This window comes from Dipodomys spectabilis, unplaced genomic scaffold (genome assembly GCF_019054845.1).
Source record: "Dipodomys spectabilis isolate Male_0828 unplaced genomic scaffold, ASM1905484v1 ptg000702l, whole genome shotgun sequence".
Lineage (NCBI taxonomy): Eukaryota > Metazoa > Chordata > Mammalia > Rodentia > Heteromyidae > Dipodomys > Dipodomys spectabilis.
Genome location: NW_024871379.1, coordinates 349,954 through 364,241, shown reverse-complemented (window position 1 = coordinate 364,241; position 14,288 = coordinate 349,954). Strand labels below are relative to the sequence as shown.

The 14,288-nt window shown below is 63.2% G+C and overlaps 1 protein-coding gene across 4 annotated transcripts in view; it reads right to left on the bottom strand.

Annotated features, from left to right (window-relative positions):
• Smoc2 (SPARC related modular calcium binding 2) overlaps window positions 1–14,288 on the bottom strand; it is a 112,259-nt gene that overhangs the window by 63,502 nt on the left and 34,469 nt on the right. For all 4 annotated transcript variants that reach the window (XM_042672394.1, XM_042672391.1, XM_042672395.1 and 1 more), the window contains exon 2: window positions 7,129–7,300. In XM_042672394.1, the coding sequence (XP_042528328.1) occupies window positions 7,129–7,300 (172 nt within the window). The remainder of the gene's footprint in view (window positions 1–7,128; window positions 7,301–14,288) is intronic.

Below are 14,288 nucleotides of genomic sequence, written 5' to 3'. Positions count from 1 at the left end.
CCTCCGGACGGGCCCTGCAGGGGCGGGCCTGGGCCTCCTCGGGGACACCCACGGGGCACACCAGGGGCCACCGCAGGCTCCCGCAGCGGAGACAGCCCTCCGCCCAGCCCATGCGGCTGTCCGGTCTGGACCGGGCTTGCAGTTATAAGCAGCCTTGGTGAGTGAGGACCAGGCTGGGCTGGACAAGTTCTTGTTTCTTCAGGACAACTGTGGCTTGGTTCTCTGACAGAAAGGCAATGGGAGCAGGGGTTCACAGCCCCAACTGGGAGCGACGGAACCACTCACTACTCTTCATGCTCAAACCACCACGGAATGTGCTAGAAAAGCATCAGCCTCCGGACTTCATTCTGGATTGAGATTCTCTCAGACTTCACATTTGCCAGGAATTAGTTTGTTCTCAAAGCTTCAGCTCTCGGTGCTGAACCGAATATCGAATCCAAGTCACGGAATTCGAAGTCATCTCCCACGGCAGTTAGTCATGACAGACCAGGGAAGGTCGTCTGTGCTCTGTCCAGTGTGTCAGACCCTAGCACCCCAGGTGGTTTGGGCCACCTGCCGCCCAGAGTCCAGGCAGGACCCCTCTTCCCACCCCATCACAGGACAACGGCCAGCAGGCCCGCACATCCCTTCCTTCAGAAAGAACCGTGTGGTTCTGAGGGACGTGGCAAAATCACACTGCCAAGACCGCAAACTGCCTAAACTTTCGATCGCATTTAAAAGAATGAAAGAGAAACATTCTCTGGCCAAAACCCTGTCACCGTGTTGGCCGCGTGACTGAGGTCACCGTTCCCGCTCTTCACGCGCCATGTGGTTGAAGAAGTCAAGCACACACACCTCTTGACCGGTGGCTGTGCTGAGATTTCACGAGCGCTGAGATTTCAAAGCCTGAGCAAAACCAGTGTGCGCAGCTCGGTAGCATCTGGTGCACTGGCCGTGCGGGGACAGCCAGTCTGGTTCCGGGACGTTCCCTCCACCCCAGACGGAAGCAGCCACGCTGGGCAGGCGCTGCTCCCACGCGGGGACGCCTGCCCACACAGAGGCGGCCACACAGCTCGCCCAGGGAGTCTCACCGTCCGTGGCCCTGTCCTCACGGCACACTACTTCAGTCACTTGAAACGGGACACACACGGTGGGGGACGGCTTTGAACTCTGCGTGCAGAGGAATGCTGGAGAGGAACAGGGATGACGGGGGAGGGGAAGGCTGCTCCTGCAGAGAACCGCATCGCCAAGGTGACCCACACCCAGCGGTCTCCAGGGGCAGCGCCTCCTCCCTCGGGACCCCGTGTGCAGCAGAGCAGCGGCGCCCCGGGATGCGCCCGGGGGACCCGGTGTGGCGCTCACGGGTAGCCGTCCATCCATACCCACACCGGTGCCTCCATGCTGCCCAACAGGCGGCGCTGGGGAGCTGCCACAGCCCTCGGCATTCTGCCAGCGCAGAGAACACGGGCGAGATGGGAAGGTCCCGGTGGACACGGACGCCACCTCTGCGTCCCCACGGCCGCTCCGAGTTCAGCACTGCCACGGTGGCCCCGGGAACTCAGAGGCCAGGAGCGGCTTCGGTGGTCATCTTCTGCCAGGCCAGAGCTTGTGGGTGAGCCTGGATGGGCACAGTGCTGGCTGGAGACCGCATGGCACCGGACAAAGCAAGTCCTGCTCCTCGTGGGGCCACAGCCCGGTGCTCGTGAGGCCGCCTCTCACTGTGTGCTGGCAGCAAACGAAGGCAGATGCTATAAGTCATTGCCCACTTGTTACTCTGAGAAAAATGAGAAGGTCTTCTCGCGTAAACAGAGTTCCCTGTCGTCCATGAGGCCGGAGGCATGACAAGAGGCCAGCAGCGCAGGGACTCCTCCCCAGGCAGGGGCGCCCCGCTCTCCCCAGCCGGACCCTCCTCTCCAGCCCCACCCCGTCCCAGAACCTCAGTGATTACCTGAGCTTCCCATGACAACAAAGAAGGCCACGGCGGCAGGGACTGAGCTCCCCTTTCAAAGCAGACAGGCAGACAAGTCATAAACAGGAAAGCCGGGAGGTGGGAGTTTGGTTGGCCCCTTGTGGGGGAGCAAGTAGGGTGGGAGCCACCTCAGCGATGGGCGGGCCCTTCAGCTTTCAGTCCTGCAGCAGGGAGGTCGTCCACAGGCGTTCGTGGCGGCTACCAGCGGCGCTGGGCCACCAAGTCCTTTTCTGTGTGGGTGACCGTGAGCCGTGCCAGGCTGTGTCCAGTGCAGTGGTGCCAGGTGCCAGCTAAGCCCTGGGGGAGACCCTGTCCACACGCCATCTGCAGGCATTCCTCACGTTGCTGACCACGGGAGGGGACAGGACAGCAGCCGAGCCCAGGTGACCGCAGTCCAGAGCGGGGGCCTCCACGTCCCAGCGCTGCTGAGCCCCACAGGAGGAGGAGGGGGGGTGCTGGCCAGAAGCAGGCCCCAGGCCCTTGGCCCCGCCCTGCCGGCCCCCCACCCCGGCCCGCAGGGCACTCTCCCCAGCCATGGCACTGAAGACCAAACGTGTCCTAGTGCAGTGTGGGCCAGGGCAAGTCCCGGCAGAGGAGGGTCACACAGAGACAACGTGACTCCCTGCACAGAGGCGTGTGTCCATGTCCATGCACATGGACACACACACACACTCCCTGCACAAGGTGTGTGTGTACATGCACATACAGACACACACTCCCTGCACAAGGTGTGTGTGCACATGCACATACACACACTCCCTGCACAGAGGCACGCGTGCATGCATGTGCATACACATATACTTTGCACAGAGGTGCACACGCGCACACACATGCACTCTGCTGCCTTGTGGCACAGCGCTGGCTAGGCCCCTGGCCCCACGGTATACCTGTGGGTCCCCAGGGAGGAAGTCACAGTTGAGTCTACCTCAGTGTCCTTCCTAATCACCGATGCCTACAGAAAACACACAGGTGTTGGCGCTTCTGACCCGTTTCCATATTCTCCAACCTTAGAGAAAGGATGTTGGAGACACCTTTGCTGGGTTTTGTGGTGATTTTTCTGATGAGAACATCTTCGGGGAGTAGGAACTCTGAGTTCACCCGCTCCTGTCTCCACGTGGTGACCAGGTGCAGCACAGCACCTCAGCCAGCTCAGAGAGGCCACGGGCAGAGGGCAGGGACCAGGATCCCAGAGCCTCCCCACTGAGTCTGGGTGGAAGGCCAGGAGTGGGGCGCTCTCTGAGGACAGAGACGCCGTCGGTGTGGACGCGGCTGTGTCGTTCTGGGGTTCACACCAAATGGAGGCTGAGGCCCCACTCCTGGGTCCCGAGGATCACGGGCTCACTCCCGCTGTGGGAAGGGGCACACAGCACGGCACACGCCGGGTCTCCAGGCCCGAGGCTCTGCTCAGCCCGCCCGGATCCGGCACTGGCACGGCTGTGCGTGGAGAGCAGGAGAGTTCCGCACGTGCTCCGCCACCCCCCGCTTCTGGCCTCCGACTCCAGGGACGCGGCCTTTGCCGGCTGTCCTGATGACTCTGTTCAAAGCAGTCCCAAGGTCTGCTGGCATGTGACCTTTTAAGTTGTTTCTCCTTTTTTTTTTATGCAATGCCAGCCCCCTGGTCTCAGATCAAAAGAAAAAGTATTAACGCATTTGCTGAGTTCTGAAAACACAAAGTCCACAAATGTCTCTGAACTATGGGAAGAATCTGCTGGGGCTCCAGTCAGTGAGCGCTTATGCCAGAGCTGCACACACGAAACATTGCGTGTGTCATCCATTTTAATTCAACATTGTGGGCATTTCAACTGTTGTGTCCAAACCGGAACATCCGAAAGAGAGAGCCACACGTGTCTGTCACCCACACATGTGTGAAAATGTCCCCAGGACAGCCAGCAGCCTCTGTGCCCTGAGAAGGGACAGGGCCAAGGCCACCAAGAAAGCACTTAGGGGCTGGCCCCACTGGGCCCCTGGGAGCAGTCCTGACCTAGGTCTGACCATAGAACTTGCAGAAGCTACGCTCTTGGAAAACAGAAGATCCCAGCACAGATCATCCAGGGCTGCCAAGCCCAAGCCTGGGCCTCAGGCACGGACTCGGTCCCCACAAGCCGTCTCTGCCAGGGTGGATGTGTGTGCAGTGGTGGTGAGTGCTGTTGAATGCAGAAACGCTTCGTGATGTACAGCAGCCTGAAGGAGCTCTGCCGTCTTCATACTCCGCGCCAAGACCCGGGCAGGGAAAACTGGGAAACCGGGAGCCCCTTTCTGGGTCAATCCGGGCTAACCTGGGGCCTCTGGAGCCCCAAGGCTAGGCTGCCAGCGGCACAGGATGCCCGGCTTTGGTTGACACTGTGATGAGGGCTCTGCTCTGCCCTTCAGCCAGCTCAAAGTCCGCTACGCAGGCACTGCTGTGGCACGGAACACCCTGGAAGCCGGTGGGCACTGGTGCTGTAGATTCTCTGCTGTGTTTTTCTTCTGTGTGAGTTTTCTGGTGGTATCAGCTTTTACACTCAGGGACGTGCACACGCAAGGCAGGTGCTCTGCCATGTGAGCCACGCACCCAGTACCATTTTTGCGTTCTTGTTTGTTTGGGGGCTGGGATGCCACCGCAGCCAGCTTGTTTGTTGAGACGGAAGTCTTTCTCTTTGCCACACACTGGCCTTACACCACAATCCTCTGCTTCATAGGTGTGGGCCGCCAGGCTGTAATCCTGGTTTAGGTTAAACTTACTGAGGTGAAGCACATTTCATGTTTGATTTCTTCCCGATCCTATTTTGGGGGGGGGAAAGGCGAGCCTGCACCTGGGCTTGTGGCTGGCGGGACCTGAGCCCGGTGCTGCCCAGAGGGAGCGCGCGGCCGATGGGACCTGTGTCTGGTGCCCAGGACCTGTGCCTGGTGCCCAGGACCTGCGCCCAGTGCCCGGCGCGGCCGGCGGGACCTGCACCCAGTGCCCGGCGCGGCCGGCGGGACCAGCGCCCAGTGCCCGGCGCGGCCGGCGGGACCAGCGCCCAGTGCCCGGCGCGGCCGGCGGGACCAGCGCCCAGTGCCCGGCGCGGCCGGCGGGACCAGCGCCCAGTGCCCGGCGCGGCCGGCGGGACCAGCGCCCAGTGCCCGGCGCGGCCGGCGGGACCAGCGCCCAGTGCCCGGCGCGGCCGGCGGGACCAGCGCCCAGTGCCCGGCGCGGCCGGCGGGACCTGCGCCCAGTGCCCGGCGCGGCCGGCGGGACCAGCGCCCAGTGCCCGGCGCGGCCGGCGGGACCTGCGCCCAGTGCCCAGCGCGGCCAGCAGGACCTGCGCCCGGTGCCCAGCGTGGCCGGCGGGACCTGCACCCAGTGCCCAGCGCGGCCGGCAGGACCTGCGCCTGGTGCCCGGCGCGGCCGGCGGGACCTGCGCCCAGCGCTGCCCAGAGGGAGCGCGGCAGACACCGCGTACGGAGGCGATGGGATCTCCGCTTCCAGGCTACATGCTAAGACTTGCTAGCTGCTGGCTTCTAGAAGCATCTGTCAAGAGCACATTCTGATATGTTTGTATGTTCCTAAAGTTTCCTTTCCCTCCGTGCCGTAGGGGAGTAAACAGGCAGGGCAGGATCGTGTCTGGGGCGCCGTCACCCGCGCTGCCCCAGGGCTGCCTGTCACCCGCGCTGCCCCAGGGCCGCCCGTCACCCGCGCTGCCCCAGGGCCGCCCTTCCCAGCAGCAGGGCACAGCCGCACTCTGGTGATGTCCTGCAGCCCAGGCCCAAGCTGCTCATGGAGCAAGTGCCGGGAGAGCTCCTTCCTATCCAGGACACAGGAGCCCAGGGGCCCGCGGCAGGCGGCTGGACAGGCCCCTGACCAGGGCCCTCGGGTGACACCCCACCCTAGACCCCAGCAGAGCCATCCCTGGCCTCTCCAGGCAAATAAGCAGTATCTGGTGCCTGGGAGGGGGGCTGGTGGCTGGGGTTCAGGTACGGCTGCAGTTTCCCACGGGGTGAGGGCAGACCTGGGCCGGGCACTCCGTCCCCCGCCTCCCAGCCCCCCTCTGCCTCCCACCCCCCCCCTCCACCAGCTCCTCCTGTGGCCCCACGGGAGACCCTGAGATTGGGTTCCACCAGGGACCGCGGGGCCTGGGGTCCTGAGAGGAGGTCACGCCAGCACACGGCGTTTAAAGCAGCCTCTGGGGAATCATCTCCCCACGTCTTCCTTCCCCACCCAGGGTTCCTGCCAGGATGTTCCGCAGCCTTTAACGGCCACACCTCCGCCCAGACCCGGATGGCAGGAGAGTCTGAGCCTGAGGCCGGCCTGTGTCCGCGTGTGCAGCCACGCTGTCGGTGGGGCTCAGCACGGCAAAGCCAGGGCCCTGACGCCTCCCCTGTCCTCACCGGCCCCTTCTCTGGGGAAGCACGCATCTTCTGTTTCGGTTATATCATTTTGGGTTGTATCATTCAACCCAGACCTGGAACTCACAATCCTCCGGCTCAGCTTCCCAGGGGCCGGGATTACAGGCACGTACCCCCACACCAACCTAGCCAGTAAACACTTCCCAATCACATCAGAGTGAGATCTTGAGGCCACTGAACCCAGGTGTGTTTACTTAGAATGCTGCATTTGAAAAGAACAAATATCTCCAGGACCTTCCTGATTATAGGGCTGCAGCGATGTGCGCTGGTGGTGGTCTTTAGGGTTGTTATATTGTTTAGTTAGAAATAACTAATCAGTGCAGAAAATCTTCTCAAAGGGGGTTTTAATCTGTGGTCTCGTTTCTGAGAGAATAAGAGAAAGTTTCCCAGTGAAACGGCTGCTTGTGTTGTGAACACAATAGGAGGGTCAGCTCCTCCATTAACAATGGGAAGCATTTCAAAGTTTTCCTCTACCCATGAGTGTTAATTTGATTCCTAATCTGGAGAAGCGTGCCCTCAACGGCTTGCACACAGTGAACTCGTGCAATTGTAGAATCTCCATTTGCTAAAAAGAGGGAGAAAACCAAGACTCAACTCTAGCTCCCGTAGAGGTAGAGATCAGGAAGATCGGGGTGAGACTAGCCTGGGCAAACAGTTCATAAAACCCCATCTCAAAAGAAAAGGCAAGGCTGGTGGCACATGCCTGTCACCTCAGCTATGGTAGGAACTGTAAATAGGTGGATCAGAGTCCAGGCCAGTCCAGGTATAAAAGTAGTTTCCGCAAAAAAGGCCAGCCAGGCCCGGCCGCCGCTCACCTTTGCAGTTCCCGCGGTAGGCGATCTCTAGCTGGGGGTCCTTGCACTTGGCGCGCTGGAACTCACAGCGGGACAGGAAGGTCCTCCCGTCGGATGCGCACAGCGGCCGCTGCTGGGAGCCCGTGCAGTCCATGCTGCAGTCTCTGCCTTTGTCTTGATCCACTCTCAGGAACTTGGGGAGGAAAAGAAGAAGCCAGACAAAGTGAAGGCCTGTCCCGCCCTGCCACTGAGACGGAGATTCCCTGACGCCCCAAGGCCAGGGCGGGCCGGGAGGAGGGAAAGAAGCATCTCCCAGGTCTCTCTGGGAAGTCTGGGCAGCGCGGGGTAACCTCTGGCCCTCTGTTCGTGTCTGGCGTGAGCTCGGGGTAACCTCTGGCCCTCTGTTTGTGTCTGGCATGAACTCGGGGTAACCTCTGGCCCTCTGTGTCTGGCGTGAACTCGGGGTAACCTCTGGCCCTCTGTTCGTGTCTGGCATGAGCTCGGGGTAACCTCTGGCCCTCTGTTCGTGTCTGGCGTGAGCTCGGGGTAACCTCTGGCCCTCTGTTCGTGTCTGGCGTGAGCTCGGGGTAACCTCTGGCCCTCTGTTCGTGTCTGGCGTGAACTGGTGCATGCGCCTCCATCTGTGGGAGGGGTTTCTGCCCTCTCTGATTTCCCGCTGTGGAGCGTGTGAGTCCGTGCCAGGGGAGGCCCCCGGGGCCCCCTCCTCCCCTGCCCTGCTCGGAGGATGCCGCCAGGAATGGGCTCCCCCCACGCCGCAGGACCCCAGAGACACAGGCCAGCGGAGCACGGAGCATGGAGCACGGCGGCCAGCAGAGCACGGAGCGCGGCGGCCAGCAGAGCACGGAGCACGGCGGTGGCCAGCAGAGCACGGAGCACGGCGGTGGCCAGCAGAGCACGGAGCGCGGAGGTGGCCAACAGAGCACGGAGCGCGGCGGCCAGCAGAGCACGGAGCACGGCGGCCAGCGGAGCACGGAGCACGGCGCACGGCGCACGGCGCACGGAGCACGGCGCACGGAGCACGGAGCACGGAGCACGGAGCACGGAGCACGGAGCACGGAGCACGGCGCACGGAGCACGGCGCACGGCGCACGGAGCACGGAGCACGGCGCACGGCGCACGGCGCACGGAGCACGGAGCACGGCGCACGGAGCACAGCGCACGGCGCACGGAGCACGGCACACGGAGCACGGAGCACGGAGCACGGCGCACGGCGCACGGAGCACGGAGCACGGAGCACTGCGCACGGAGCACGGAGCACGGCAGCCAGCAGAGCACGGAGCACGGAGCACGGCGGCCAGCGGAGCACGGAGCATGGAGCACGGAGCACGGCGGCCAGCGGAGCACGGAGCACGGCGGCCAGCAGAGCACGGAGCACGGAGCACGGCGGCCAGCGGAGCACGGAGCACGGAGCACGGCGGTGGCCAGCGGAGCACAGAGCACGGAGCACGGTGGCCAGCGGAGCACGGAGCACGGAGCACGGCGGCCAGCAGAGCACGGAGCACGGTGGCCAGCGGAGCACGGAGCACGGAGCACGGCGGCCAGCGGAGCACAGAGCACGGCGGCCAGCGGAGCACAGAGCACGGAGCACGGCGGTGGCCAGCAGAGCACGGAGCACGGCGGCCAGCGGAGCACAGAGCACGGCGGCCAGCGGAGCACGGAGCACGGCGGCCAGCGGAGCACAGAGCACAGAGCACGGCGGCCAGCGGAGCACAGAGCACGGCGGCCAGCGGAGCACGGAGCACGGAGCACGGCGGCCAGCGGAGCACGGAGCATGGAGCACGGCGGCCAGCGGAGCACGGAGCACGGCGGCCAGCGGAGCACGGAGCACGGAGCACGGCGGCCAGCGGAGCACAGAGCACGGCGGCCAGCGGAGCACAGAGCACGGAGCACGGCGGTGGCCAGCAGAGCACGGAGCACGGCGGCCAGCGGAGCACAGAGCACGGCGGCCAGCGGAGCACGGAGCACGGCGGCCAGCGGAGCACAGAGCACAGAGCACGGCGGCCAGCGGAGCACAGAGCACGGCGGCCAGCGGAGCACGGAGCACGGAGCACGGCGGCCAGCGGAGCACGGAGCACGGCGGCCAGCGGAGCACGGAGCACGGAGCACGGCGGCCAGCGGAGCACGGAGCACGGCGGCCAGCGGAGCACAGAGCACGGCGGCCAGCGGAGCACGGAGCACGGCGGCCAGCGGAGCACAGAGCACAGAGCACGGCGGCCAGCGGAGCACAGAGCACGGCGGCCAGCGGAGCACGGAGCACGGAGCACGGCGGCCAGCGGAGCACAGAGCACGGCGGCCAGCGGAGCACAGAGCACGGAGCACGGCGGTGGCCAGCAGAGCACGGAGCACGGCGGCCAGCGGAGCACAGAGCACGGCGGCCAGCGGAGCACGGAGCACGGCGGCCAGCGGAGCACAGAGCACAGAGCACGGCGGCCAGCGGAGCACAGAGCACGGCGGCCAGCGGAGCACGGAGCACGGAGCACGGCGGCCAGCGGAGCACGGAGCACGGCGGCCAGCGGAGCACGGAGCACGGAGCACGGCGGCCAGCGGAGCACGGAGCACGGCGGCCAGCGGAGCACGGAGCACGGAGCACGGAGCACGGCGGCCAGCGGAGCACAGAGCACGGAGCACGGCGGTGGCCAGCAGAGCACGGAGCACGGCGGCCAGCGGAGCACGGAGCACGGAGCACGGTGGCCAGCGGAGCACAGAGCACGGCGGCCAGCGGAGCACGGAGCACGGAGCACGGCGGTGGCCAGCAGAGCACGGAGCACGGCGGCCAGCGGAGCACGGAGCACGGAGCACGGCGGCCAGCGGAGCACAGAGCACGGCGGCCAGCGGAGCACGGAGCACGGAGCACGGCGGCCAGCAGAGCACGGAGCACGGCGGCCAGCGGAGCACGGAGCACGGCGGCCAGCGGAGCACAGAGCACAGAGCACGGCGGCCAGCGGAGCACAGAGCACGGCGGCCAGCGGAGCACGGAGCACGGAGCACGGCGGCCAGCGGAGCACGGAGCACGGAGCACGGCGGCCAGCGGAGCACGGAGCACGGAGCACGGAGCACGGCGGCCAGCGGAGCACGGAGCACGGCGGCCAGCGGAGCACGGAGCACGGAGCACGGCGGCCAGCGGAGCACGGAGCACGGCGACCAGCGGAGCACGGAGCACGGAGCACGGAGCACGGCGGCCAGCGGAGCACGGAGCACGGCGGCCAGCGGAGCACGGAGCACGGAGCGCGGCGGCCAGCAGAGCACGGAGCACGGCGGCCAGCAGAGCACGGAGCACGGAGCACGGCGGCCAGCGGAGCACGGAGCATGGAGCGCGGCGGTGTGTGCGGACACACCCCACCTCCCGTTTCTGACCCCCCCTTTCCTCTCTCACGACCTGACCCCCGGCTCAGAGCTCGCTGCCTCCCAGGGTCTTAGTTACAGACCGAGAGGCCCCTGCCTGCTCCCGGCCTCATCCCTGCCCCACTCTGCGTGCCCCACGCCCTTCCTCCTGTCCGCCTGCGTCTCACGCCAGACAAGCCATGGAAGTGACTTCCACCAGGCACCGGAGCCCGGCACTGTCACAGGCGGGGCGTGGACGCTCACCCTTCCCAGGCATTTGTGGTCTGAAGTACACACCATCAGGATGTGTCAGAGAAGCATGGGAAAGAAAAGGAAAGAAAAGGCACCTCCGGGTGAGTGCAGCCTTGGTACCCACAACACTGCACCCTCGTCTTCTGAGGCCACAGACAGGCTCCTCTCCCTTCCAGAGCTCAGCAGCCTCCCTCCGTCCAGAGCATGAGCCAGGGTGGGCGTGACGGAGCCCCCAGGGTAGGGGTGACGGAGCCCCTAGGATGGAAGTGATAGAGCCCTCAAGTGGAGGTGATAGAGCCCTCAAGTGGAGGTGATAGAGCCCTCAAGTGGGGGTGATGGAGCCCTCAAGTGGGGGTGATGGAGCCCTCAAGTGGAGGTGATGGAGCCCTCAAGTGGAGGTGATGGGGCCCTCAAGTGGAGGTGATAGAGCCCTCAAGTGGGGGTGATGGAGCCCTCAAGTGGGGTGATGGAGCCCTCAAGTGGAGGTGATAGAGCCCAGGGTGGGTGACAGGGGCACCATTTCAGAAAGCACTCCCAGACAAAAAATGGTTCTTTCTCAAATTGTTCAATTTCAAGCAGTTTTGAGAAGTTGGTTCACCTGCTATGGTGACTCACATGCATCTCAGTCATGAGCAGAGGAAACACATTGCTGCCACCCCACACATTCCCAAACCCTGCCTTCACCCCGGTGCCCAGAGCAAGCACATGGTGTTCACCAAGCCACCCAGGTCACCCTGCCCCAGAGCATTTTCATGTGCTACGAGGGAGGGCACCCAGGGAATGTGGACATGGGAGGACCTGGAGGGACGGTGGCCCTTAGGACCAGGTGGTCCTCAGGGTGCACTGGGGGCAGTCCTCGGGGTGCACTGGGGGCGGTCCTCGGGGTGCACTGGGGGTGGTCCTCGGGGTGCACTGGGGGCAGTCCTCGGGGTGCACTAGGGGGGGGTCCTTGGTGCACTGGGGTCCAGTCTGCACCCTGCTGGCCCTACACAGTGGTGGCATCTGTTTGCAGCATGGCGAATTTCGACGGATGGACTGACTCTCAAAGCATGGCTGGAGGAGGAGGAGGAGCACGTGGTCCGTCTCAGTAGGGGGCCGCAGCCAGCTCCCTCCTAGATGAAATACAAAATTCCTGAAGCCTGTGGTGCTGGTGTGGGAGCAGCGGCACCGGACCCTGGCTGAGGACAGTTATCGCCTCTACATTTTTATTTGAAAAAAAAAAAAAATCTAGCTTTCAGGCATTTGGATTCTGACAGCAAAGCTTGATCCTTTAATGGTGCAGTGCTCACAATGGAAGTGTGCACTCCCAGAAATGAGAAAGCACACCCTTTATGCACGTGTTTCTCCTGCTTAGTATCAATTACATTCCCAGGGGACAGCGCATGGACAAAATTATGCTTTAGAACTATGTTGCATTTTTTAATAAACAGAACTAATGAAGAAAAATATAATAGTCTTGTTCTGTTCTTTATTAAAAGAATTTCATTTAGAGTACTCAAACTGAGTCACAGTAGGAAGCACTTTGCCAAATTTGGAATTAAGTCAATTGGACCACAAGTGACTTTCATGTTTTAAAAAGCCTTTGCATTGCAATAGCATGTTCCCGCTCTCTTATTTTTACAGGCGGCTGTGTTTGCACAGGTGTGAGCAGAGCAGGTGTGAGGAAGGCACACACAGGCCTGCACATCTGTGGAGAATGTAAGCCGAGCACAATGGATCAAAGACAGGGTCTACGCTTTTCCCTAATAAACGCCTACATCTAAGCCAAAAGAATACTATTTAAGTAAAGCCCAACCAGTTAAGAAACCCTCGAAAACACTCTCCGAATCAACGTGGATGGCATTCTCTGGTCACCGCCTCCGTACACGCCGCGTGACAGTGGACTTGAACACCAGGAACACTGCTGAGGTGTGAGAGTGGGTGCGGCAGGTTTCCTGGAGCCGGCCGTCTCCAAGCGTGGCAAACCCGGGGCCACGGCGGGGTGGGCAGCTACGCAGAGGGGCTGGCGTCTACGGGGGCCCCCAGGGAGCAGGGCTGACGGGAAGAGGGTGCTGTGACACAGCGGCGGGTGCTCTGCTTGGGGGGCTGGTCTCCACTCCAAAGGCCGGGCCTCCCCTGCCTCGGGGGAGCATGGCGGACACTCCCGCAGGGATTTCACCCCAGACAGAGAACCACGTGTCCCTGTCCCTGATGGAAGGATCTGAGCTGCTCCTGTGGGCTCTGCCCGGCTGTGCCCTTCCCGAGGCTAAGCCTGGCTCCTCCCCTGCCCAGGCCGGCACCCTGAGAGGACGGCTGGAAGTGCCTTGCTCAGGGCTCGGGGAGCGCCAGGTGCACATCCGCACCCAGCCCCTCGGGCTCCGGAAGGCTCCGTGCCAGCCCCTCGGGCTCCGGAAGTCTCTGTGCCAGCCCCTCTGGGCTCCGGAAGGCTCCGTGCCAGCCCTGCAGAGGTCCATGTGGAGCAGGACGGGCTGAGGCCGAGGCCTGGCTGGTGACCGGTGCTTCCTGAGGACAGAGACCAACTGAGGACCCCAAGCAGAGCTCCGAGGCCTCCCACATGGCAGAGAAGGCCCGGAATACGGGCACCAGTGAGCAGCCACACACCGCGGTGACCCCAGAGGCCTGGTGCGTGGAGGCAAAGCGGGCATGTGTGCACCTCCCTGCTCCAGCCCTGGGGAACTCCAAGGAGGAGAGAAAGCCGGCTTTCCCAGCATGCCCGAACGACGAAGAGGATGGAGGAACCCTCGGCTCAGGCCCTGCCCGGGCGGCTGGGACAGGCGGCACCGCGGGGACGGCGGCGAGGCAGAGGCAGGAAGTGGGCTCACCTGTGACAGGCCTCACAGAGAGCGAGGCACACAGCTGGGCACAGCGGGTCCCCAGGGGGAAGCACAACCGCGTGTTCACAGGCTGACCGGCCCTGGGCAGAGCAGGGCAGAGCTACAGCTTCGCTCTCCCCCTCTCCCTCCCCTCTCTCCCCTCTCCCTCCCCCTCTCTCCTCTCTCCCTCCCCCTCTCTCCTCTCTCCCTCCCCTCTCTCCCCTCTCCTCTCCCCCTCCCTCCCTCCCCCTTTCCTCTCTCCCCCTCCTCCTCCCCCCTCTTTCCCTGTCTAGCTCTGCCTTCCTCACCTGTGTGTGCCTCTTGCTCCCTCCACGCTCTCTCTGTCTTTATTGCTTATTCAAGTGGACACAGAACCTTTTATAGTGTTGTGCAGGCACGTGCCGGCCTGCACGGCCCTGAGCAGCCCTTGCGACCCCCCCAGCTTCTCAGCTCATTCCACACCTCTGTCCCCGCGGACCTGAGCTGCCCGCCGCTGGCCGTGGGCAGGTGCTGGCAGCCTCTTGCTCTGTGATTTTCTTCTTCTTTCCCAGAACATTTCTTTTGTATTTATTTTCCTTCCCTGTCTCCACTTCAATATTAATTTCAGTGATGAAAATGGATATCTTTGCTTCTCATTAGTACTTCTTGGAGAAAGGCGGCTCTTGGACTAGTCATTGTTCCCGATTCATGTTTATTTGAGTCTCAGTAGGAAGTTTGTTATTCTAAATTCTCCCTAGTCAGACGTCATGTGGATGATGTGACTTTAACTCTAGA